A 27544-nucleotide genomic window follows, 5' to 3' on the forward strand; every position below is an offset into this window, starting at 1 on the left:
GATGCTGCGAGTCCAGGATCCAGGTGCTGGCAGATTTCGTGCCTGGCGAGAGCCCACTTCCTGGTTCACGGACAGCCCCATCTTCTTGCTATAAACCTCACTCGGCATAAAGGCGCTAGGGAGCTCTCTGGGGTCTCTTCTAAGACACTGTTCCCATTCATGAGAACTCTGTGTACCCTCATGAAAATCAAAGAGAAAGAAAAACAATGTTTAATGGTTTTTGTTTTTTGTTTTTAAATTTTAAGTTTTTTAAGTTTATTCATTCACACCTGATAGAGCACAAGCTGGGGAGGGGCAGAGAGAAAGAGAGAGCAAGAAACCCAGACAGGCTCTGCACTGCTAGCACCGGGCCCAATGGGACACAGGGCTTGGGCTCACTAACTGTGAGATCATGACCTGACCCAAAGCCAGATGCTCAACCAACTGAGCCACCCTAGCGCCCAGAAAGAAAAAACTCTTAAAAACAAAGACACATCGTTTTCAAAGGAGCGGTAACGTTAATATCTGACTTTTCAGTAGAAACTATGAAGTTAGGATTTCATAGTTGGGGAGGGGACACAAACAGTCTATATGGCAGACACAGAATTATTGGAGGGAAACAGGTCAATAGAAAATATCCAAAAGGAAGCACAGAAAGAATAAAAAGATTTTTAAAAAGGACAGAGTGGAAGAGATACATGGGACACAGTCAAAAGTTCTAACATCTAGGGGCGCCTGGGTGGCTCAGTTGGTTAAGCATCCGACTTTGGCTCAGGTCATGATCTCATGGTTCGTGGGTTTGACCCCCACATAGGGCTCTGTGCTGACAGCTCGGAACCTGGAGCCTGCTTCGGATTCTGTGTCAACCTATTTCTCTCTGCCCCTCCCCCGGTCATGCTCTGTCTCTGCCTCTCAAAAATAAATAAATGTTAAAAAAAAAAAGTTCTGGGGTACCTGGGTGGCTCAGTCAGTTAAGCATCTGACTTCGGCTCAGGTCATCATCTCGCAGTTTGTGAGTTCAAGCCCCGCGTTGGGCTTGTGCTGACAGCTCAGAGCCTGGAGCCTGCTTCAGATTCTGTCTCCCTGTCTCTCTGCCTCTCCTATGCTCATGCTCTGTGAGATAGATGTCTCTCTATCTCTCAATAATAAATAAACGTTAAAAAAAAATTTTTTTTAAGTTCTAACATCTATATAACTAGAATCCCAAGAGGAGAGGGGAAAGGCAGTGGCACAGCTCAATATCTGAAGAGACATGCTTTGAATTTTCCCAAACTGATGACAGGTATCAACCTTTGGATTCAAGAAGTTCCATGAACCCTAAGCAGTTAAACACAAAGAAAACCACATCTTAGTACATCATCATGAAACTGCTGAAAATCAAAAAGAAAGAAAAAATCTTAGAAGCGGATGAAGACATATTATCTTCAAAGTAGCACTAACACTAATATCTGACTTTTCACTAGAAACTATGGAAGCCAGAAAGCAAAATGACATACTTTAAATACCGAAAGAAAAAAAAAAAACCCACAAATTATTGCTAACCTGGAATTGTACACCCAGAGAACATGGACTTCATAAATGAAGGTAAATTAAATATGACATCCAAAGCACAAGCAACGAAAGAGAACAGATGGATTTCCTCAACAGTTGGATTTCCTCAAAACGTAAACCCTTTGTGCATCAAGGACGCTATCAAGGTGAAAAGACAGCCGACAGAACCGGGAGAAAATATTTACAAAGTATATATGTAGTATCCAGAATATGTGTAGAATCTTTATAACTCAATAATAAAAACACAAATAATCCAGTTGTAAAGTGGGCAAGAGATCTGAATAGTCATTTCTCCAAAGAAGATATACAGAAGGCAATAAGCACATGAAAAGATGTTCAACATCATTAGTCGTTAGGGAAATATAAATCAAAATCACAACCAGATTCCACTTCACACCCACTAGGATGACTATAATAAAAAAGAAAAAGACCAAAAAAAAAAAAACCAAACCCAGATAACAAGTGTTGAACAGGATATGGAGAAATTAGAATCATCATATATTGCTTGCAGGCATGTAAAATGGTGCAGCCACCATGGGAAATTGTTAGGCGGTTTCTCAAAAAGTTACACGTAGGGTTGCCATATGACCCAGCAATTCCATCCCTAGGTATATACCCAAGAGAACTGAAAACATGTGTTGACACAAGAACATAAATGTTCATGGAAGGATTATGCATAAAAGCCAAAAAGTGGAAACAACCCAAACGTTCATGAAATGATGCGTGGATAAATAAAATGTGGTATATTCATACAATGAAATATTATTCTGCCATAGAAAGGAATGAAGTACTGATCCATGCTAAAACATGAATGAACCTTGAAAATGTAATGCTAGAGGCACCCGGGTGGCTCAGTTGGTTGAGCATCCGACTTTGGCTTAGGTCACGATCTCACGGTTCATGAGTTTGAGCGCCGTGTCAGGCTCTGTGCTGAAAGCTCAGCACCTGGAGCCTCCTTCGGATTCTGTGTCTCCCTCTCTCTCTGCTCCTCCCCTGCTCACACTCTGTCTCTCTCTCAAAAATAAATAAAGATTAAAAAAAAAGAAAATATAATGCTAAATGAAAGAGCCAGACACAAAAGGTCATCCGTCGTATGACTGCATTTATATGAAATATCCAGAATAGGCAAATCCATAAAGACAAAAAAGTAGATTAATGGTTTCCAGGAGATGGGGTGGGGGGAGGTGGGAGGGAGAATTAAAAAGTACAGAGTTTCTCCTTTGGGGGTGATGGAAATATTCTGGATTCAGATAGTGGTGATAGTTGCATGACTTTGTGAATATACTAAAAAACACTGAATGGCTTACTTAAAAATGGTTAAAGTAGTGAATTTTATATTGTGTGAGTTTTATCTCAATAAAAACATTTGAATACAATTGGATCCACTTAAAAAAGTTTAAGTGAAGATACTTTCCGAAAACTGAAGCTCAGATAGTGAGATAACTCGTTTCTAGCAAACCTGCGCTAGTCTAGGCTGAAAGAAAATGACCCCAGATGGAAGCCTAGGACTGCGGGAGGGAATAAAGAGCACTGACAGAATAAATATGTGGACAATGAATATGAGTTTAAGCAACAATAGTGAGGGATTTATAACAGGTGTGATAGTGGAATGTATGACTCCCATAGTGTATAATCAGGGATGGAATAAACCCTGGAATTTTTTTTAAAATGTGATTTTTTGGGGCACCTGGGTGGCTCAGTCGGTTGAGCATCCGACTTCTGCTCAGGTCATGATCTCACACTCCAAGAGTTCGAGCCCTGCGTCGGGCTCTGTGCTGACAGCTCAGAGCCTGGGGCCCGCTTCAGATTCTGTGTCTCCCTCTCTCTCTTCCCCTTCCCTGCTCATGCTCTGTCTCTCTCTGTCTCAAAAATAAAGAAAAGCATTAAAAATTTTTTTAAAAAATGTGATTTTTTAAGTTTGTTTTTTTGAGAGAGAGAAAGAGTGAGTGGGGGAAGGGGCAGAGAGAGAGGGAGAGAAAGAGAATCCCAAGCAGGCTCTGCACTGTCTTCGCTTAGGTTAATCACATGTTTGGGGTGCCTGGGTGGCTCAGTTGGTTAAACATCAGACTTTGGCTCAGGTCATGATCTCATGGGTCATGGGTTCGAGCCCTGTGTGGGGCTCTGTGCTGACAGCTCAGAGCCTGGAGCCTGCTTTGGATTCTGTCTCTGTCTGTCTCTGCCCCGCCCTGGCTCACACTCTGTCTCTCTCTCTTAAAAATAAACATTGGGGCACCTGGGTGGCTCAGTCAATTAAGTGTCCGACTTCGGCTCAGGTCACTATCTCAAGGCTTGTGAGTTGGAGCCCCAAGTTGGGCTCTGTGCTAACGGCTCAGAGCCTGGAGCTTACTTTGGATTCTGTATCTCCTCCTCTCTCTGCCCCTCCCATGCTCATGCTCTGTCTCTCTCTGTGTCCCAATAATAAATAAACGTTAAAAAAATTTTTTTAAATAAACATTTAAAAAAATAATAAATCCACTTAAATTTAAGCGCAATGGGAAAAAGAATATAAGGGCAACGGGAAGCCCTTGGAGGTTTTCAGCAGGGGTGTGAGTTGATCGCCAAGCAAGAGCTAGTAAAGGTAGAGTCTTAAACACGTCACAACCACCCCCATAGTGCTCGGTGTGGTGTTGGGCACCCAGAGGGCAATCGGTGAGGACTTACTGAATGGCCAAGCTGCTTCTCCTACCGCTGGATGCCTGAAAGGGTCCTAAGTGCCTGAAACCCTCCAGTTGCTCTGTCATCTGCTGTTTGGGCAAACAAGGTGAAAAGAGGTGATTGGGTAGATCAGTCGCCCACCCCTTCCTATAGTCTTCTGACTGGAGGGCTGTGGCGGCTTCCACAGTTCAGCGCCACTTCCCCAAACTTGGCCGTGCAGCTCAGTCACTGGAGCGATTTGCAGACGTGTCTGATTACGGTGTCCAGGAGTGTGCCTTTTCCAACTAAGTTGGCACTGATCCCCGCGGGTCCTCAGTAACCGGTACTGTGGTATAGGGCTGCTCTGGTGGCCTCCCTCTCCTCAGGCAACTGCCTGACCTTTGCCATATCCAAGGTTTCAGGATCAAAGAGAAGTCACACTGACCCGTGGAGTTCTAACACTTTCATCCTGAAACTTTTTTTCTTATTCCTCAACACTCCTCTCAAAAGGTTGCAACGTTTTTGAAGCCTCCCTGGGAAGATTAACCCCTTGTCAACATGTCATTTTTATATTCATTTATATAGCACTTATTTTCTGAGCACCTCTTATTTCCTGCCTTGGGGATGGCCCTGTGGTTTAGCACAGCCATTTCATTATCTACTCCACCATTTGCCTTCTGGTGGGTTATTCTGGGTTCTCTGAGAAGCGATCTCCAAGGGTGCCTGGCTGGCTCGGCCAAAAGAGTTTGTGACTGTTGATCGTGGGGTTGTGAGTTCGAGCCCCATGCTAGGTGTCGAGATTGCTTAAATAAGTAAAATTAAAAAGAAGGAGGAGAAGGAGGAGGAGAAAGGAGAGAAGGAGGAGAAGGAGAAGAAGAAGTCTCCAGACAGGATGAGCCATGGAAGAGATTCATGAGGATGAAACCTTCCCAGGAATGAGCCCACTTTAGCACCTCTGCCACACTCAGTCATCGGCTAGGAGTAGCCCTTGGGGAATGTGGCCTCAGCGTGAACGCGGTGATGGATTTCAGAGCACTATCAGTCTGTCGGTCAACTGAGCTCCCACCATTGGAGATCTGAGAGGCAAGTTTTCATGACCACCATACTCCACCCTTTGGACCCCGCAGAGTTCTTTCTCTCCATTAGTGTGGTGAACAGCTACTCCATAGTTTCCACGGATCTCTTTTTCTGAGGTAAGAACTCAGATGAGGGACATCAGCGAGATAAACTACCATCTACTGCTGCAAGTTGTCTCAGGGCTGCGATGTATTCACTTTTCTCCATTCTGAATTTCTATTACCCTCAACGAGCAGCTAGACGTCTCGGTGGATTACTTGGTAGTGTGACCCAAGACTTCATTCCGGGGTTGCTGGTGGTGGTAGTGTCTGAATTCTTGGTCATTGTACCCTTCTCAGTCTGGTGCGGTATTGTTGCACATATCTGTTTATACTTACAGAGGGGCAACGGAGAACCAGAAGGCACCCAAGCAGACCACCTGGGTATTCCCTCCTGCCCGCCCCCCCACCATGTACAAGCAGCCCTACTTCCTCCTATTGATCAGGGTTAGTTTCTGCCACCATTTTATATCTACTGGTCCCTGGGCACAAGGTCCCAAAGTAGCAGTCATAACTTGTAGCTCAGGAGGACCTTTGCTGTGTCCTCTGGCAAGGTGCACCCCCTGTAGAGACACAGGACTTCAACCATATGGAGCCCAGAGTTGTTGGGATGGGAAGCACAAAATCACCCTGGTCATTGAGAGTGATGGTAAGTGGGGTCACTCCTGTTCCCCACATTGGTTCCTGGACCCATGTATTCCTCCTACTAGGGATTCAGCAGCATATGGAGGTCTCTTATTTAGTACTGCACCCTGAAGAATGGCACCCCATGCTTTGAGTGTTGTTTCTGAGCTAGTGCTTCAGCTGTGCTTTTAGAAGGTCATTACCAGTGTTCTATTAGCTGGCTGCTTCTGGAGAATGTAGTATATGATATGAACAGCAGATACCATGGTCATGGGCCCCCTTCCGCAACCCTGGGTGGTGAGTTCACTGTAAATTGAGTCCCCTGGGTGAGGTGTTATGCCGTGTGGTAATCTGTGCCTCAATTAGGCGTTTTGCTGACTGACGCTCTGAGAGCAAGAAAGGCAAATCCATATCCAGAATAGCCCTACAAGGATGAATTTTGGGCCTTCTCGGAAGGAAGGAGCACTTTGTAGCAGACTTAACACCACATAGCTGCTTGATCTTCTCTAGGAATAGTGCATATCAGAGACGCAGTGTCGGTCTCTATCGCTGACAGGGTGGACGTTCAGAGGCAGCCTTGGTAAGCGGGAGCCCATTCTCCCGTATGGACTTTGGGTCCATATGTAGCCTCCATCTCTGTCACCATGGCCACTCTGTTCACGGGCCCAGCATGTCAAGTCTGCAAGGACTGAACACGGGCTAATGTCGATTGACCTAGTCATTTTGCCTACTTGGTTGTTTGTGTTTCTTCTATGGTGGAGGCTTTCTGGTGCACATTGGCATATCAAAAAAATCATATGTTGTACCTTCTTCCATATAGTTCATCTACATCCACCAGTCCACTGGAACCTGCCCAGGAACCTGTACATAATCTCACCTTAGACCACTTGCCCTTCCATACAAAGTGGAAAGCCAAGGGCACAGCTTGCAATTCCATTTGTTGGGAATATTTTTCATTCTCCGTCATCTTTCAGGGTCACACTTGTATCCTTCATGTCTTTAATGGTGGCACTAATCTCCACCATCCTTCATCCCCCAATAAAACAATGCTTTTAATTTACTGTTTTGGCCAGTGGTGGAGAGCAGTTTCCAAGGCTTACATCTGTTTTTTACGGTTATAATTCTTATCCCACAGGCCAGAAACGCAATGTGGCATTATTCTAGATCATTTCCAGTTATATATTTGGGACTGGGAAATGATCGCTGGACAAAGAGGGGCCCCTATGAACCATACCTTAGCTAGGATCCCATTTATTACTGGCCCCCAGAGGCCAGGGGGCTAATGATACTTTTGGTCTCTGAGGGTCAACTCAGATCGAGTGTCCAATGGTCCTCAAAATATTTGGTTATTTCCCTTTCACCAGTATCCAGTCACCCAAGTAAATGGCCATGAATCTCTCTGGGGGAAGGACTGAGGAAATCACTGTGGTGGTATACATCTTCCCTGGTGTTGCAGGATCTTTGTTTGTAAGCTCCCAGCTACTTATTCATCCATTGATTTGTTCTGGATCTGAAAATTGGCTCAGGTCTAGAAACTGGGCACGGGAACATGACTTACTGGAGATGGCCACCCTTAGTGCCCCGCTCTTCCATTTCTATGGACTTTTTTGGTAATGGATGTTAAAAATCACCCTTGTTGATTGCGTCTATTTTGCCCCTAGGGATGCTATCTTTTATTAACCCTCTCCACAACTCCCTGATGATTGACCCTTCGGTTGCCTCTTCAGTCTTGGTGGCATTAATGGTAATTGTGGTCTCCTCAATGCTTGCAGTTAAGTACCACCGTCTGGTCTTTATTATTCTGGGGTCCCATCGTCCCCATCTTACTACCTGTTTTCTGGAACACTCCCAGAACAGCTTCTATTGGTTTATGTTTGCCAGGAAGCAGACAATAAAAGGGAATTAGCTATCCCTCTCTCTCTATCCCAGAGAGAGAGAGAGAGAAAGTGGGGGTAAGGGCGGAGAGAGAGGGGGAGAGAGGGAATCTCAAGCAGGCTCTGCACTGTCAGCGTAGAGTCCAATGTGGGGCTCGAACTCACAGACTATGAGATCATGATCTGAGCTGAAATCAAGAGAGCATCCGACTCTTGATTTCGGCTCAGGTCATGATCCCAGGGTCATGGGATCAAGCCCTGTGTCAGGTTCGGCACTGATCATGCAGCCTGTTTAGCTTTCTCTTCCTCTGCCCCTCTCCCCCCACTCAAGCTCTTTATAAAACTAAAATAACCTTAATCATAAAGGAAATGCAAATCGAAACTACAATGAGACATGACCTCACACTCAATAGGACGGCTACCATCAAAAAAATCCCAGAAAATGAGGGCACCTGGATGGATCAATGGGAAGAGCATGCGACTCTTGATCTTAGAACTTGGGTTTGAGCCCCGTGTTGGGTACTTAAAAAAAAAATTAAAAAAAAAAAAACAAAAACAAAAACAGAAAATAAAAAAGGTGGGAGAGGATGTGGAGAAATTAAAACCCTTGTGCACAGTTGGTGGAAATGTAAAATAGTACAGCAGCTATGGAAAAACAGTATGGTGGTTTCTCAAAAAATTAAAAACAGAATTACCATAACCCAGCAATTCCACTTCTGGGTGAACAAAACTGAAAGCAGGGTCTCAAAGGGATATCTGTACACCCACGTTCACAGCAACATTACTTGTAATGGCTAAAATGTGGACACAGCCCAAGTATCCCACTGACAGAATAAATAAGCAAAATGTGGTATTTTATACAATAGAATATCATTCCATCTTAGAAGGGAAATTCCTTCCTTCCTTCCTTCCTCCTTCCTTCCTTCCTTCCTTCCTTCCTTCCTTCCTTCCTCCCTCCCCTCCCCTCCCCTCCCCTCTCCTCTCCTCTCCTTTCCTTTCCATGTTTAGAGGATCCCAAGCAGGCTCCACGTTGTCAGTACAGAGCCAGACATGGGACTCAAATTAATGACCATGACCTGAGCTGAAATCAAGAGTCAGATGTTTAACCAACTGGGCAACCCAGGTGCCACTAAGAAGGAAATTTTTAACATATCTTGCCACATGGGTGAACCTTGAGGACGTTATGCTAAGTGACATAAGTCAGTCACAAAAAGACAAATATTGTATGATTCCATTTATATGAGGTAATTAGAGCAGTAAAATAGAGAAAGTAGAATGGTTGGTGCCAGGGGGTGGCAGGAGGGAAGAATGGGGCGTTATTATTTAATGGGTATAGAGTTTCAGTTTTACAAGATGAGAAATTATGGACATGGATGCACAACAATATGAACATAATACACTGAACTGTACCGGCTCAGTTGGTAGAGCATGCAACTCTTGATCTCAGGGTCGTGATTTCAAGCTCCACAATGGGCACAGAGCTTACTTAAAAAAATAATAATAAAGAAAAAAATGTGTAACATGGTATATTGTGTTATGTGCATTTAAAAAAGAAATTTCTGGGGGGTGCCTGGGTGGCTCAGTCGGTTAAGCGTCTGACTTCAGCTCAGGTCATGAACTCATGGTTGGTGGGTTTGAGGCCTGCGTTGGGCTCTGTGCTGATGGCTCAGAGCCTGGAGCCTGCTTCAGATTCTGTGTCTCCCTCTTTCTGTTCCTGCCCACTTACACTCTCTCTCTCTCTCTCTAAATAAGATTTAAAGAATTAAAAAAAATTTTTTTTAAATATTTATTTTTGAGAGAAAGAGTGACAGAGCACGAGCAGGGGAGGGGCAGAGAGAGAGGGAGACACAAAATCCAAAGCAGTTCCCAGGCTCTGAGAGCTGTCAGCACAGAGCCTGATGTGGGGCTCAAACTCATGAGCCGTGATCATGACCTGAACTGAAGCCGGACGCTTAACCAACTGAACTACCCAGATGTGTCCCGTGCATTTTACCATACCATAATACAAAAATTAGCAAAAAAAAAAGGAGCGGGGCGGCGCCTGGGTGGCTCTGTCAGTGGAGCATCTGATTTTGGCTCAGGTTATGATCTCATGGCTCATGAGTTCTGGCTTGCATCCGGCTCTGTGCTGACGGCTCAGAGCCTGGAGCGTGCTTCAGATTCTGTGCTCCCTCACTCTCTGCCCTTCCCTTCCTAGTACTCTGTCTCTAAAAAATAAACGTTAAAAAAAAAAAAAAGAGGAGGAATTAGCTATGCGAAAAAAATTATTTTGGATAACATCTGTAGGAAAAATTGGGTGAGTGAAAGAGCCGTTAAACATGATGCAGGTCTGACCCTGTGTGAAATGGAGAAGGATGGAAAGATGTGTGGGTGGAAACTTAGACTGAATTGAGACTGAACTGTTCAGCCTTTCCTAGAAATGGGCCTCAGTGTCCCTGCCATCCTCAGTCATTGCCTGGAATAACCCCTGGGAAGTGTGGCCCTACTGTGGATGCATTTATGGATTTTCAGAGTTTACAAGCTGGAACAGCAATTATGCTCCCCATTGTTGGGAGTTCTGAGTGGCTCATTTTCATGGCCACCATACCTGGGCAAATTCTGTAAAAGGTGTACCATATAACATTGGGACTTAGGGGATGAAACATGTAAAAGCAGGGCCACTTGGGTAGCTCAGTCAATTAAGCGTGCTACTCTTGGTTGCAGCTCAGGTCATGATCTCATGTTTCATGAGTTTGAGCCCCACCTTGGGATCTGTGCTCACAGTGCGGAGGCTGCTTGGGATTCTTTCTCTCCCTCTCTCTGCCCCTTCCCTACTCACACTGTCTCTCTCAAAATAAATACACTTAAAAAAAAAATGTAATAACATGCTTCCAGGCATGCCCAAGTTATGCAGCTAAGGGACCTCAACTTGTCTGTCCCAGACATGTCAGTGATTATCTAGGCTGAGAATCTAAGATCCGGAGAGGAACCCAGCATTTTAGGGTATGGATGTCCTTACCTCCCTTACAACAATTTGCCAAGTTGCACAAACTGTGGTCCTTACTCTAAAGGAATTTCATGCCTTTTTTGAGGGGGAGGGAGGGTCTTAATCAGAGACATTAATATTAGCAACTGATAATGTGGGTTTCCTTTCCTTGACTCAGGTAGCAAATGACTCATGTGAGCTGAGGGAAGGAGCATATTGTTCGCCTAGTGAAGCAGTGTCACTCTTGACAGGATACCATTCTCATGAGGCCAACTGGTGGCATGGTTAATTCTAGAGTTTCCACTGGGGTACAAGTCAGGTGTCAGCACTTCACAGGGCTTAAGCTTGCGCAGCAATTTCTCCTCTCCTGTCCTCGACACCCTTTAAGTTAGGCCCTCATTCCTTCCTACGTGGTCCTGGTTAATTTAACAACCAACTGTCTTTTTCGTAAGGCCCCAGATTCATATCCCCAGATATGACCTTTTGAGTGACAACCAATTTTCTACACCATGTGTAAGAGAAACGATTGAGCCACACCAACATCTCACAGCCCCACCATAGCTCAAGCCTAGGAATTGACCAGGATCCTTCTGGAAACACTGCTTTAACCTAGCGGTGGCATTTTAATCAGACGGCAGGGTCTTTATTCCGGGGAAGGTATTCCCTCCTTTATTTCAAGAACAAGTGGTCTGCCAAGCCCGCCACTTTCATGAACTCACAGTCCACCCAACTGTTGGCAACTCACACAGAGCTTAGCTTACAGAACAGAACCTCCAGGTCTTTTGACCCAATCATCTGCTAAGTCCTGAATTTCCTTTGTTTTCCTCTCAGAGGAGAACATTTCCTTTTAACCAAATCCAGATATTGTTAGTTTCGGCCCACGTCCAGCCTGTAGGTGAGCCCTTCTGCTTATTGTAGCCATACACGGATAAAGCTAGTGTTACTTTTAGGGGCTAGTGAGGTTCATGGCCATGGCAGCCCTCCTCACATCCCATCCCAACACCAGGCTCCTTATTTAGCCAGCCTTGCACCCTGCTTTCTAGGGCAAACACACAGCTCCACCACTGTTTTTCCCCCTTCAGTTGACCTCTGTGATGAGCCCTGACCTGGGTGGTTCTAGCTATGTGTCTAGCCTCTTCCACTGGGCGGTGGTGCTCCCGGCCGCGGCACCCAGAAGAGGGTAAAGTATCAACGATAATATTCACGACTGTCTGCTTTATTTTCATTTTAAACGTAGGAGGAATAAGTTGTGGGGCAATCAGCCTAGGCTGCCCCGGAGACGGAGACGTCAGGAATGAAAGTGAACTTCCACCCAGGTTTCCCAAATCCTGCTTAGCTGTCAGTAATGTAAAGGACAGGCTGTAAACATGAGGATATGAAAAATTTAATTACACGCCACCTACTGTCATTCTCCTTTAATAGGATTTTTAATTGTTGCTTCCCCTGTGAATTGGAAGAACTATACTTGTTCTGCAACACTGCTTAAAAATTAATCAATACATTAGGAAGGGACTTTGTAAACTATAAAGGGATAAATAAACAGAAGCAATTGTTACCAACACACAGAAGTTGACTCATTAAAAGACAAGGACATACAAATGTCTGTTTCCAGAATTTCATTTGACAGCCAGTCACCGAGATGGGAGACAAGAGTACCGTGGAAGAGAAAATAATGGCGTTTGGTTTCTTAGGAATGTGGGGGTTACTCCCAGGACCTGTGTCATCCGCTGTGGGAGCACCAGGCTCCGTGACAACAGCAAGCCTATACCTATGGATCTGGTCCTCCTGGAATCGAGTATACTCCGTTTGCTGTTCAGCTGGAAAACATCTTCAGCCTTTCCAACCTAATCCCGGAACCGTGATTTGTGGCAACAGAAATACCTCAACTAAACGCAAAAAAAGACGCTGAGGCAAGAGGCCAGAACTGTGCCGAGCAGGAACCCAGAGTCCACGCTTGCCCAGGGCTGCTGCCGCTGACCGAAAGGAATAAAAGGGTAAGTCCTCTCTTGCACTCCCCTCCCCCACACTACAGTTTTCTGGATTCAAAGTAAGTAACAAGAAGCCAGCAGGCAAAGGGAGTCTGCGAAGTGTAGTTTCCAAGATTAAGCCCTTTGGATCTGAAAGCAAACAAATAACCAGTGTGGGTAAGTTAAGAAGCAAACACACAGCTTCCCATTAACAACAGTAGAACAGAATTGCCAGTTAAACCACCGCAGCCACCTCATCAATTTAAAGAAGATGTTTACTTCAGATCCAGGGACCATCCTGTGAAATTCAGACCCAGTTCCACATGAAATGAAGAAATCGACCAGGCTGGGACTGTACCCCTTGCCCAAGAGGCAGACAAGTTCCTGCCCCTGGCAGTCAGAGAGGCAAAAGACGCCAGCAGTTGGTACACATAGCAAATGTTTTATTTTCATATTAACATTAAAACATAAAGCACGAACATTAAAACACAGAACATGAACAGAGATCCCACTGCCCTGTTTGTCACAGCAGGTACAAGGATATATGCCAATAAGATCTTTGGAGTCTGCTTAACTCCAAACCCTCATATGGGAAACCTCCCTTAGAGACAGGGGGGAGGGAACATGTCGGGGCAGAGCCTGCTGCAGCACAGGAGACCAGAGCCTGGGACTACATGATCTCCTGCTGGATGAGGGATGCAAGGGTAGGATGGCTGGGGGCAAGGTCTTTTCTTTTAAAGAAATCAGTTGAAGTTACATAAGTTTCTCTCTAAAATGTCCAAATTTACTGGAGGAATGCAAGAATTGGCAAGACATGAGAGATTGACCCAACTTCCCTGGTAGTTAAATCCCTTGGTTCCTCTGCGTGGCGGAATCAATCAGCATCCGCCTTGGTCAAATCCTAACCCTACCGTGGGATTTGTCCCTGCCAAAGACAAAGGCAGCCAGGGCCAACTGCATCCTCTCTGATGACTTGCTGAAACCAGATGAGTCCTGCTTTTTAATCCAAATCCCTTTCTGCCACTGATGCTCTAGGTCTGGGCCGTCATTCTGAATCATCAACATATTGAAAGGAGTATCTCCTCTGAGAAAAGGGGGCTCTTTCCCAGGCTCTGGAAACTGGCTTTTTGAAAGATATCCTAAAACAGAAGGAGGCCACTCTTTAGAAGGCACAGCTAGAACTTGAAACTCTGGGGAAATCTGTGGCAATAACCCTCTGCTGGTGAGAAATGCTGGAAACCGCTCAGGAGTCGTCGGTCAGAACTATTTTAAAATAAAAATAATAACGCTTCTAGAGCAATTATTTAAAAAAGTCACACTGTTGGCCATCCTGCTTCCAAGAACGGGGCACTGACCGCCCACACCCTGAGGCGCCGCGTTCTATTGTAGACTGCGGTTTAGCAGAGCAGTCGTGGGCGAGGCAAACAGATACAAACGGAAGCCTTTCTCCCTACTGGAGAAAAGTGAAGTTCGCAATGTTGGACAATCCACGGCTGGAACAAAAGCTGATGGGCTTCTCCCTGCAATCCGCACAGGTCTCCAACCACATTTATCTTCCTGAGAATATTTCACTGACAAGAGTCTTTAAAAAGGCTAGGAAGGGAGCCATATCGGAGGAAGCTGAAGTCACACGCCAGTTTCACATGCGGAAGGCTTTAGCTTCTGTTCCCAGCAGTGGTCTCGGCAGCTTCTCTTTTGCAAGCCTGTCTCGCTTAGCCCCTCTCCCTTGACCTCTTTTACTGGGAGAGAATCAAACAAGAGCTGTGACATGTTGCTCATGTTTTCCTAGTAAGAGGGAAAAGGAGGGGTCTTCAGAGCACTGGTTTATGTAAAATCAATCCGGAGGTCCTCAGACAGCAAGAAAAAAGGAGGCTTCCCCACTGCTCAAACAACCGGTCTCTTCTTCTCTCGGCTCCCACGATGTGATGAACCTAATGTACTCAGCATTCCGAGAGGGTCCACAGCGCACCAGCTGCCTCCATCACCGGGCCTGCCAATATCCCAGCACCGCACACCTGGAATGTATCTGCTGCTGCCACAAAGTAGACCAGATGCGCTCGACCTCACACTTCTGCGGGGATGAGACCAAGTTGCTGAAAGGCTGCCAACACGCCAGGTCAGAAACGGATCCAATTCTTCACCAGGTCGTACAGTGCCCTCTTGTGTTCAACTGAAGACTCTTCTGCATCCACGCAACATGGAGATGGTGGGTCTCTTCTGGGACGTTAGCATCCGTTCCTGAGTTCGAGTGACAAGACCACTTAGGTGGGTGTCACACCCTCCAGAAAATGCTTGCTGCACACTCGTTCTAAATGACTGCTGGGAGGATACTCTCTGAGGTCCAGTAGAATGTCTGATCGGAAATACAGATTCTCAACAGATTCATGAAGGCTTTGAGCCCAAGACAATGATAATGCAGATGCAGTACCAATCACGTATTCTTTGGATGGACACCGCAAATACACAGTCTGTAGTGTTTCAGTGACCTGGCCTCTTAGAATCACATTAATCCAAAGGAACCATGATCCCAGAAGTTCTAGGCCACAGACAGTAAGCAGAGATCTTGCTCAGGGCTGTTAGGTGCTGGCAAACATTTAACATTCACCAGCAGCATGCCTGACAAGTTCCAGACACAGTCACTCCCACCGATACATGTGGACCATCTTCTCTGTTAAGGTAGCCAAGTAGCTGTTGTGGTTCACCTCGAAAGGGCAGATGTCCAAGACGGGCTGATCGGCCTGCAGTTCCTGTAGCAACGAGCCACTGCCAGCATCCCACAGCTAAAGAAGACAAGCAGAGTTCAGGGTCAGGAGTCATTCAATTCAGCTGGGGGACTCGCTTGCTCTATCGCTCTATTGCTCTACAATATAGCGGTTCCACAGTTCCGGACCACCCCCGTTGCTCACCACGAGCGCACTCCTTAATACCATCGGGCAACTTTGAAAGGGCTGCAGAGAGAGCGCTGCCAGGGGAGTACGACAGACTGTTCTCAACCTTCACAAAGCCAGGACACACAACATCAGGTGTGGGCTCTGCCACTGTGATCAGCAATGAGTCTACCTCTGAAAAGCAAGCCCAGCATTCAGCTCTTCCATCAAGGTGCCAGCAACTCTTCTAGGCCCAGAACACTCAGCAAGACAGAAAGTCCCTTTCTCGGCCCTCAGGAAATCTATCTAATAACTAGTGCTTTCTTTTCCTTTTCAAAAACTTTTTGGTATGAAAAAATTTTTTTATAATTTTTTTTTTTAACATTTATTTATTTTTGAGAGACAGAGCACAAGTTGGGGAGGGGCAGAGAGAGAACGAGACCCAGAATGCAAAGCAGGCTCCAGGCTCTGAGCTGTCAGCACAGAGCCCAATGCGGGGCTCGAACACACGAACTGTGAGTCGGATGCCCAACCGACTGAGACCCCCAGGCGCCCCTGTTATGAAAAAAAATTTTTAGGGGGCACCGGGGTGGCTCAGTCGGTTAAGTGTTCGACTTCAGCCCAGGCCATGATCTCACAGCTCGTGAGTTCGCGCCCTGTGTCGGGCTCTATGCTGACACCTCAGAGCCTGGAGCCGGCTTTGGATTCTGTGTCTCCTTCTCTCTCTGCCTCTCCCCTCTCGTGCGCGGTCTCTCACTCTCTCAGAAATAAATGTTAAAAAAATTAAAAAAAATTTTAATATAAAGTATAGTAGTACAACAAATTATTAAGCTTTCACCATATCTGCTTCACTGATTCTATTGTTTTCTTTACTGACTTCATATCATTTTACCCTTAATCTATAGTGTTATCCAGTATGGTGGCCACTAGCCACATAAAGCTATTTAAATTAAAAATGAAAAAAAAAATTAAAAAAATTAAAGTCTTCATTCACACTAATCACATTTCAAGAGCTCATGTGGCTAGCACAACTGTATTGGTCAGCAATGCTCCAAAGCTGGATTACATTTAGGTTCAAGGGCATCTATGTACTTCGTATCTTCTTACATCAAGAGGCAAATTGGGGTGCCTGGGTGGCTGAGTTGGTTAAGCATCTGATTGTTGATTTTGGCTCAAGTCCTGATCTTGTAGTTTGTGAGTAACTTGAGCCCCACGTTAGGTTCCTTGCTGACAACATGGAGCCTGCGTTGGATTCTCTCTCTCTCCCCCTCCACTGCTCACACACGTGCGCTCTCTCAAAATAAGCTTTTTTAAGAGGCGAATTATTTTTTGTTAACCCACCTACAGTGATGTCGATCACTGTGTTCAGGTTATAAAAGACTGACCCATCCACTCTACAATCCCCCATCAATCATTCATCTTTTGGTGATGAAACTGTTGCCTGAAACAACTGTTTTATAGGAGTTTCAGTAAGTAGTTCCTTAATTTTTGTTTTAAAGGTTCACAAGACGGCCCATGGGATACTACAGCTCATATAAAAAAGAATGAGGCGAATCTACAGATATTGAAATGGAAAGATATCCAAGCTAGGAAAGCTAAATGGGAAAAGAGCAAATTACAGAGCGTGTCTCAAGCGTGCCTGGTGTAAAAACAAGCAATCGTACATATACACATACACAGATGTGTGCAATCAAGGAGAACGTCGGTTTTTCGCTTTACATACTTCTGTATAAAAAAATAACAGGCTCACCAGGGCAGAATTTGATGCTTCATCCCCAGTACACACCAGGATGCTGCCATCACTCTCCGGGTTTTGGAAAATGGCACTTTTGGTCAGTAGTTTGCAAGTGGGTCCCCCAAGGAATGTTTGCACAGGATGGCAGGAACAGACCAGCTCTCCAGCATCGTCCAGCGTGGAGGACATCTCCATCAGCACACTTCGTAAAGTGCTGTGATTTTTATCTACGGGACAGAGGAGTCAGTGTTGCTCCGTGGGGATGATCCCAAGAAATTAATGAAGATCCTGAACCTCACACGATTACAAACTACTGAGTGGAAGAGCCACAGTTTATTACATCATCAAGAGTAGCTACAAAGCAAACAAAGCAACAAGAACAAAATAATACAGCACAAATGAAATTCCGAACCGCAGGCTAGGATAAAGCAAGTTATCTACAATAGACTTTTGCCTATGAGGGAAACAATTCTCGGCATAAGCTATCCTTTTTAGTAAAATCACTGTATCCTGCCGCCCCCTGCCTCGGTTTTTATCTTCCTTCAGGGCAGGCGGATGACACGAAACTGCGCTGAGGGGGATGCCCTGGCCTCAGGGGCAGGACCCTTCATTCCATTACTAAGTCACAGGGGCTCCTAAAGGGGCTAACTCGCTCCAGGGAGTACCTGGCAGAATTTGCCCTGTCACATAAGCGAGGGGTAGAGGCGGCATCTATGGAGGAATGCGGAGCCACCAGCCTCGATATAGTAGCAAGAGCTGTTAGCCTGCGAGGGGCTCTCCGGTGCCACCTGAAGGGCAGGGCCAGCTCTCCCCTCCTCCCCTGAACCGACTTGCTCCCAAACAGAACAAGGACGTCCCAGCACTCACCAGGCCTGTAGGTCACAAGACAATGCCGGGTGCTGCTCTCCGTCTGAAAGTCTACGCAACCCCCTGGCTCTATGGGCAGCACATGAGGACAATGAGAAAAGCCCATCTTTAGCTCCCAGAAGGAAGCGTTCTCTAAGGTTCCAGCCAACACGCCACCATAAGGAAATGCAGCCGAGGCAGCTTTGGGTATGTATGACAGGGATACGAGTGGGCATCTGAAGGGAAAGAAAGGAAACGATGTGTCACGTTCCAATACTTGTACTACTCCAGACTCCACTAGCAGGAGCCCTCAAGCACACTTCCACCTCTACAGAAGAGGTTAAAGACCTTCTGGGGCACCTGGGTGGCTCGGTTGATTAAGCATTCGACTTCAGCTCAGGTCATGGTCTCACAGTTTGTGGGTTCGAGCCCCATATCTGGCTCTGTGCTGACAGCTCAGAGCCTGGAGCCTGCTTCGGATTCTGTGTCTCCCTCTCTGTCCCTCCCCGACTCGTGCTCTGTCTCGGTCTCTCAAAAATAACCGTTAAAAAAAAAAAAAAAAAAAAAAGGCCTTCTTTGGGTCACTATCCTTTGACATCTGGTAAAATCTACCAACCCATACTGCAGAAACTTTAAAAGAGTACACATATAATCTCTGGCATCTAATTTCAGAGGAGATGTCGCATATTCTAAAAATAGTTTTTAAAAATGACTAGGGGGGCACCTGGGTGGCTCAGTCAGTTAAGTGTCTGACTTCGGCAGAGGTCATCATCTTGTGGTTCATGAGATCGAGCCCTGCATTGGGCTCTGTGCTGACAAGCTCAGAGCCTGGAGCGGCCTTCAGAGTCTGTGTCTCCCTCTCTCTCTATTCCTCCCCCACTAGTGATTCCTCTCTCCCATCTCACTCTCTCTCAAAAAATAAACAAACATTAAAAAAAATTTTTTAATTAAAAAAAAAAAGGACTAGGAAATTTAATACTACAAAGTCACAGTTACAAGAGAGCTTGACCAGTGTGAAGTTTTCTAGAAATGGGGTTAGATGTGTACACAAGGAAAGTCAGAAAGGAAATGCAGCTTATACATCTAATAAAGTCTCCAAGATGCAGTTGACAGAACCTTCAATTAAAATACAGCCTGAAGCAAAAACATTTTTTTTAGATTTGTGTAAGTAATCTCTACACCCAATGTGGAGCTTGAACTCATGACCATGATATCAAGAGTCACACGCTCTTCTGACTGAGCCAGCCAGGCGCCCCTGAAAAAACTACATTTTAATTCAGAAACAGGATGGTTTTAGAAATGTTCTAAATCTCTTTCTGCAAGCACATGACCAGGAATGTGTGCCAAGAATTCTCTCAGAAGTGTCCGCCTGTAGACTATGTTCCTGTGAACTTTGTTTCTGCTGAAGGTGCCCAGGTGGTCGCTGTGCCTGCTTTCTTTCATTGCCCCGTCATGTCACGACGAAGCAAACTAAAACAGAAACGAACACTGCATACGACTATTCTTTCCTCGCCATTTGCTCTATTCGATTGCCTACTCTTGAGCAGATCTCTCTACATCAGTGGCAGTTACCATGCTTGCCTGCAGTTCACACTTCTAGAAGTTTACATCAAGTCATCTTCAGGCCTACAGACCACATAACTGAAGCATGATTCTACCCCACTCAAATGAAAAGACCTCAAAGTGTTGAGCCTAGGTTTTCGTAACCAGTTACTACTATGGTGATAGCTTCTGAGGAGTCACAGTGGTGCTGGTGACCACCCATCCTCAGAATCCGGGCTGACTTTATAAACCTCCCAACTTCGTAAATGGTTATAAAGGATAAATCATGGTAATTGGTATCTTTAGACCAAGTTGGTTTAGCTGGAGATTAGGGAAGTTTTAAATCTTTTTTTTATAGGCCTACCTTTTACTGATCTCCTCCTGCGTGTTAGACATGTGGCCATTAAAGCAAGTCTGTGTAACAGGCCAAGAATTGAGACCAAGGTCGCATAGCTCCTACGCAGCGGAGTTTGGTTTTGAACGCAGATCTGACTTCATTTTGCCACACTGGGGGAGGAGCGACTGTATGAACCTGGCTATACTTGGTACCAGGGCTTTCTACTGTGTAGAAATATCACGAACACACGCTCTAAGGATCTTAGTGATTCCCAAGCGACAACACCTCACTGGACTCAGGAGAACTGCCCTCTGAGGAATTCTGATCAACTGTGAAACACACTCAGAAGACAGGATTCATACAACGGTCCAAGAGAAAGCTGCTACAGGGGAAAAGTAAGTGGCTACCCACCTGGCTTTCTGGGGTACCAACTCCTGGATATGACAGCTCGTGTTTCGAAGGTCATACACCAGAATTGAACCATTGACCAGTCCAGCATAGATGTGATTACTTTCATCAAGACACCAGCAGCAGCTCCAGACAGGACGTCCAGCGTTGTAAGTCTGGACCACTGTATTTGTCTCCAGGCTGTGGAGATAGAAGACTTTTACAACCATGTGTTAAGGAAATCAATTATAAAACAAAGATGTAAAGATTATCACTGAAATGATAATCCCTTAAGAACACACCCCCACACCCAAACTATTTGGGATTTCCAATTTCCTCTAGGGACTGCCCAGATAATCCCTTTTAATTCCAAAATATTTATTTTGGGGGTTACAGGTTTTCTTCTTGAAATGTAAGGAGATCAAAGAGATATTTAAACAGTACATTCCCTACCCTACCCCTATTTTCTATAATTACTATTATGCAAGTAATCAATATTCAATGCTGAAAAAATTAGAATATACCTATGAGAAAAATAAAAACTAATAATCTAACCACCCAGAGGTAGTCATCAATAACACTTTGGTATTTAACCTGCCCTTTGCATCTATTTTTTAACACGACTAGAGAAAAAAATCATAACCTATATATACATATAAAACATAATGCTACATGGAGTTTTGGGGCAAATTAAGCTGAAGCATTCTTGAAAAGTCAAGAGGCTTCTCAGGTCTGACAGTGCTATAATGATGTTCCTCAGATTTAACTGCAGAATAGGAAGCCAACTATCAGACATCTGATCAGAACTACTTTCTAAAAGATGAAGGCACATTCCATCTGGTTCACAGCAGTCACATGAAAGATGAAATACAGTGACCGAGGGTTACTGATGAGAGAAGTCATGGCACCCCAGGACAGTGAGTTCCTGGTGAGCATTTCTGTTAGGCAGAATGGTCCTCGTAACAGACCAGCAGCAAGCAGTTCCAAGCTGGTTTGGTAACTCCATGGTGCCAGGTACCAAGGCTCCTTCCACGCTGTCATTCGACCATCTCTAGCGTGTTACTCGCATCTGCGAGGCTTAAGATGCATTTTGTAACATAAATAATTTTAAAACAGACAGGACGTTGTACATACCATTTATGATGTCGCATCTACTTTGATGAGCAACACATTTTATATTCAACGAAACTGGATCTCAGAAGACAATGCCTTAGACCAAAAAACGCAATCTAAGGCCATCTTAATACAGATACTAATTTCTACGCTGTTTAACACTAAACAGCCCAGGCCCTACCGTCCTCCCTAAAGCACTCACCTGGTCAGTTTAATAGTGCTGTCTAGGGAAGCAGAGAGCAGTAGGCCTTTGGGCTGATTGCTGAAAGCCAGTCCACGGATCTGTTTGCTATGCATGGGAATGTACTGACTGCTTTGCATGTTGGCAGTACTCAACATCTTAACACCAAAGCCTGCCAAAGACAAGGGAGTGTGAAATAGATCACCGAAAGTCAATTCAAGGCAAAGCAAACGACCTTTTCAAGTAGCTCCTTCGTTCACCTTTCCTGGCATATAAATCCCTGGAAAACAGCTGGTCAAACAAACAAAAAAAATTCCCCAGGGTTATAATTATTTTAAAAAGCATATTCTACTCCAAATGCCCAGCAACAGGTGAATGGATAAACCACTATGTGAACATGTACACAGAACAGAATGCTACCCAGTAATAAAAGGAAATGAAATATTGATATACATATTAATACGGACGAATCTCCAAAACTTTATGCTGGAAGAAGCCAGACAAAAAAGAACAATGCTGCATGATTATGTTTATGTTAAATTCTGGGAAATGCAAACTAATGTATAGTGACAGAGAGTAGATCAGTGGCCGCCTGGGGATGGGGAGAGGAGAGGAGGGAGGGGCAGGTGGGAGATGGATTATAAAAGGGCATGAGAAAACTTTGGGGCAATAGATATGTTCATTATCTTGATTACGGGGATAGTTTCAAGGGTATAGACATAATTCACCCAACTGTATACTTTCGATATGTGCAATTTATTGTATGTCAGTCATACTTCAATAAAGCTATTAGGACAGAGACTATTCTACTTGAACCACAGACACTGAAGATGTAGAAGAGAAGGAACAATAAAGAATGGAGACAGGTAATCTCTATGTCAGGTGGTTAAGATATGCTACATTTGTTTGAACGGAATAAAAACAGATGACACTTCAAGTATTCTAATCAATTTGTGTCATTCCAGAAAGGGAAAAAAATCCCCCCCAAACTTGTCCTTGACAGGTCCTTAAAAAGTCATGTTACTGTTCTCTTACTAGGCTATGTAAATACATTATATTTGTTTTCACTAAGTATCCATTATTATCCAAGTTATCCACAAACAGGATTTGTCAAATCCTAGATTCAGGACAGCCTCGAGTCCTACCTCAGCTTCTCCAGGGAACGAAGTGGGAAAAGTTTATTGTGTTCTCTGCTGAAACAGAATTAGGACAGCCAGAGAGACAAACAGAGAAACCATAGGCTTTAAATCAACAAGGGAACATGACTACTGGCCTAGTTAATGATCAAGGGAAGCAAGGAGAAATTAGCACCAACAGGCTAGCAAGAAGAGCTAGCTGTACAGTGTGGAATGCATGCATTAGAAAAAAGGAACCGGGGCGCCTGGGTGGCTCAGTTGGTTGGGCAGCCGACTACAGCTCAGGTCATGATCTCGTGGTCTGTGAGTTCGAGCCCCACGTTGGGCTCTATGCTGACAGCTTGGGGCCTGGAGCCTGCTTCAGATTTTTTGTATCCCTCGCTCTCTGCCCCTTCCCTGCTTGCTCTCTGTCTCTGTCTCTCTCTCAAAAATAATAAACATTAAAAAAAAAAATTAAAAAAAAAAAAAAGAAAGGAACTGGGTGGCTGAGTCAGTTAAGTGTCTAACTTGTGACTTCGGCTCAGGTCTCACGGTTCCCGAGATCATTTGTGAGATCAAGTCCCACATTAGGCTCTGCACTGACAGCATGCAGCCTGCTTAAGATTCTCTCTCACTCCCTCTCTCTGTCCCTCCCCTTCTTGCGAGCTCTCTCTCAAAATAGATAAACTTTAAATAAACAAACAAGAAAAAAGGACCGGGGGCTCCTGGAGGCTCAGCCTCACAAACCATGAGACCATGACCTGAACTGAAATCAAGAGTTGGACGCTTAACCAACTGAGCCACCGAGGCATCCCTGAGCTTCCGACTCTTGATTTTTGGCTCAGATCATGACCTAACGGTTGTCGGACTAAGCCCCACATTGAGCTCCGCGACGGCGTGGAGTCTGCTTCGGATTCTCTCTCTCTGCCCCTCTTCCTTGCTCGTGAGCTCTCTCTAAAATTTAAAAATAAATATTTTCCCAATTTGGTGAATCTTACTAAAAATGTGGATGGGATACAGAAACATTATAAACAGTCCTTTTATGTTCTCCTCAAAAGGAGTTTCTCTCAACTCACAGCTATAAGTGATTAGAAAAATACATAATAATCTAGGAATTCTACTCCAAAACCTGATTATACCTAAGTTTGGAGGGACAGAGTTTTGAAGCATTTGAACGGAATGTTTAAGTGAGTAAACAGGAAATCAGGCTAAAGCAAAAAGACCTGACAGCTGGAGGAAATCATATGCTGAAGATCATGGAAAGAAGCATCTATAACCATCAGGAATAATTTAATCGAGCATGTGAGGAGATTTGTTTTTCAACCTTAAGACAATCTAAAATTTGGGGCACCTGGGTGGCTCAGTCGGTTGAGCCACCGACTTCACCTCAGATCATGAGCTCACGGTTTGTGAGTTCGAGCCCCACATCGGGCTCTGTGCTGACAGCTCTGAGCCTGGAGCCTGCTTTGGATTCTGGGTCTCCCTCACTCCCTGCCCCTCCCCGGCTCATGCTGTCTCTCTCTGTCTCAGAAATGAACATTACATAAAATTAAAAAAAAAAAAAAAAAAAAAGACAATCTAAAATTAATCTTAAAAAAGCACAAAATTTGAGAAAATTTAGTATTAATGTATTATTATCAATACTAATCTATGCATTTCCAAATTCTTTTATTTGGAATTTGTCAATTTAACACTACTGAACATAAATATTAAATCTTGTTTCAACTTGAATTAGCCCTTGGGATATTATTTTAAAAAAGAATTCGAGGGGTGCCTGGGTGGCTCAGTTGGTTAAGCATCCCACTCCTGATTCTGGCTCAGGGAATGATCTCACGATTCATGAGATCGAGCCCTGTGTTGGGCTCTGCGATGACAGCGCAGAGCCTGCTTGGGATTCTCTTGGGATTCTTTCTTTCTTTCTCTCTCTCTCTCTCTCCCTCCCTCCCTCCCCACTCTCTCTCAAAATAAATAAATAAACATTTTTAAAAAATTATTAAAAAAATATTCCTAGTCCAGGGATGCCTGGCTGGCTCAGTTGGTAGAGCATGCGACTCTCGATCTCAATGTTCTAAGTCTGAGCCCCACGTTGGGTGTACAGATAACATTTTATTTTATTGATTTAAAGTTTATTTAGAGGGAGAGAGAGAGCGTGCGCACATGAGCAGGGGAGGCACAGAGAGAGACGGAGAGAGAGAATCCCAAGCAGGCCCCGCGCTGTCATCGCAGAGCCCAACACAGGGCTCGATCTCACGAATCATGAGATCATTACCTGAGCAAGAATCAGGAGTGGGACACTTAACTGAATGAGCTACTCAGGCACCCGCCCTCCTTTTTTTATTTCAGAGAGAGAGAGAGAGAGAGAGAGAGAGCGAGCGAGCAGGCGTGCACATGAGCAGGGGACAGGGGCAGAGGGAAAGAGAGATTCTTAGGCAGGTCCCACACTGAGCATGGAACCCGACACGGGGATCATGACCTGAACAAAAAATCAATCAAGACCAGAGCAAAAATCAAGAGTCGGACACTCAACTGACTGAGCCACCCAGGCACCCCAAGATAACTCAAAAAAACTAATATCTTAAAAAAAAAAAAATTCTAGTGTAAAATGAATCTGTGACAAGGGCAACTGGGCGGCTCAGTCGATTGAGCATCCAACTTCAGCTCGGGTCATGATCTCACGGTTTCCGAGTTTGAGCCCCATATCGGGCTTGTTGCTGTCAGCCTGTCAGCGCAAAGTCCGCTTTGGGTCCTGTTTCCCGCTCTCTGCCCCCCACCCCCAAACTTACGTTCTCTCTCTCTCTCAAAAAATTAAACGTTAAAAAAAAAAAAATCTGTGACCTTATTTATTAAAAATTTTTTTGCCCCTAAGTAATACACCCAACATGGGGCTCAAACGTAAGTCACATGCTCTACCAAGTGAGCCAGCGAGGTGCCTCCACGGGGCATACAGGGAGTGCTGTCCTTCTCCTTGGCCTACACTAGTAACCCATACTTCCAAGTGCCCCATCTTCCTCTTTATCACTGTTATTGGCATTTCTGAGCTCTTGGTGAACAAATCTACAGGATGAAGCCAACACTTTAGCCAGACGCTAAAGATACCTTTGCAGTACCTCAGAGGACCTGCATTAACAGACTAGGAAAGGTGATCTGGTGGGCCGGGGTCAGTGTTCACCCACTAGTGAGTCCTGGATTCTCCAAAAAGAGAGAGAAATAAATGAAGTCCAATAATGAACATGAATGCTGAGGTTCTGGATGGTTCACCTGGCAGGAAGGAGGACTGAGGAGAAGGCTGTGACACCACCAGGCAGCTCAGAGTGTCACAGTATGTCATGATTCGGCAGTTTCCTGTCTGAGACACCGTGAAGGTCTTCTGGAAACGGTACTTGTGCCGGCCCTGGCTGGAGGGCAGGCAGCTCAGGAAACGTGCCTGGGAGCCCCCGGGTTGCTGTGAAATCTGATCCCGATGCTGCACAAGAAGTTTTTGCAAATCCTAAAGTGAAAAAGATTTTGTAAATGTGCAGCCTTTTCATTTGATATTCCCCTCATGCACAATTCCTTGATTTAATATGGAATGTTTTCTCCATTATATGAAAACGCTGACATGAATCCTAGAGGACTGATGCGGTTTTCACAGTATTTCAACCAGCAACTGAACTAAGGAGAGCACAGATCATAAAAGAGTAGCGTTCAAAGTCTTTAATGGTCATTTTGTCTAAACCCATCATTTTAGGGGTAGATTCAGGGAGGTAAAAATGACTTAGGGTTCAAATTATCAGCTAGCTGATTCATTTTTTAAAAGTTCAAATTGCAGAGTTCACCCTCAAGTGTGCACGCTGCCCTAATCAAGAATGAAACACTTGTTCTTGCTTATTTCCTGAAAAGCTTGATAGATCCTTCTTTGTATCGGAGAGGAACGGAAATCCAGTTTAGATTCCTCTTCCATTTTTATCCCGAAAGCTCTCTGGACGAGAAAAGGCAAACCTACCTGGACACGACTATGAAGCTTCGCGCACTCATCAGTGAGGACTTGAAGTTGGAGCCGGCACTGCGCCGATTCTAACTCGGCCTGCTTCCTTAGCATCTGCTCCTTTAGTAAGGAACTAGAAGGGGAAGCCAACGACAGGGGGAGATTAGGAAGGCGGCAAAAGACCTCCCATCAAGATGTCAGATCAAGTTCATGCTCTGATATACACACTTTGCTGTAAATACGTCGTGATGGTGAATATGAATGGAACAAAAGAGAAAGCTCTCACATCCAGCAACACTGCAGAAAAGTAGCATGCAGGGCTGAACTCTTGAATCACTGAGGTTCAGTGTTAAGGAAGGCAGTGAGGACCAGGAGTTCGGCTCTTACCGTGGAATGAGACTAAAAATGCCAAAATGCCAAATGAGGGAACAGAGCCAAGCTTATCGCTTGAGTTAGGGCCAAAAGAGTAAAATGGCCTGTTAAAAGACCACAAAGTTATCTGCTGGATTAAAAGAAAATAATAAGCTGCCAGCTGTTCATCAGATACTGAAATTAAGTAATACTACAAAAATGAGGCTGAAGTTAAAAAGATAGAAAGTATATACCTGGAAAATACCAAGATCGTTTAGAATTCAACAGCATGAATAGGTATAAAGAGGAATTATACATAAGGAAAAAAATACATTCACCAAGAACAAAAATAAATTTGTATGTACCTAAAGACACTTTCAAAATATGAAATGCAAAA

At 44.7% G+C, this 27544-nt stretch overlaps 1 protein-coding gene across 1 annotated transcript in view; it reads right to left on the reverse strand.

Annotated features, from left to right (window-relative positions):
- Positions 1 to 13131: 13131 nt before the first annotated feature.
- RFWD3 (ring finger and WD repeat domain 3) overlaps positions 13132 to 27544 on the reverse strand; it is a 42005-nt gene continuing 27592 nt past the window's right edge. The window contains exons 7-13 of the mRNA XM_019413188.2: positions 26815 to 26929; positions 26091 to 26319; positions 21739 to 21889; positions 20448 to 20624; positions 18179 to 18393; positions 17327 to 17538; positions 13132 to 15489 (exon numbers count right to left, since the gene is read on the reverse strand). Of these exons, the coding sequence (XP_019268733.2) occupies positions 15346 to 15489; positions 17327 to 17538; positions 18179 to 18393; positions 20448 to 20624; positions 21739 to 21889; positions 26091 to 26319; positions 26815 to 26929 (1243 nt within the window). The 3' untranslated portion in view covers positions 13132 to 15345. The remainder of the gene's footprint in view (positions 15490 to 17326; positions 17539 to 18178; positions 18394 to 20447; positions 20625 to 21738; positions 21890 to 26090; positions 26320 to 26814; positions 26930 to 27544) is intronic.

The sequence above is a fragment of the Panthera pardus genome, unplaced genomic scaffold, assembly GCF_024362965.1.
Source record: "Panthera pardus isolate Hobbes unplaced genomic scaffold, ASM2436296v1 HiC_scaffold_19, whole genome shotgun sequence".
In the NCBI taxonomy this organism is placed as follows: Eukaryota; Metazoa; Chordata; class Mammalia; order Carnivora; family Felidae; genus Panthera; species Panthera pardus.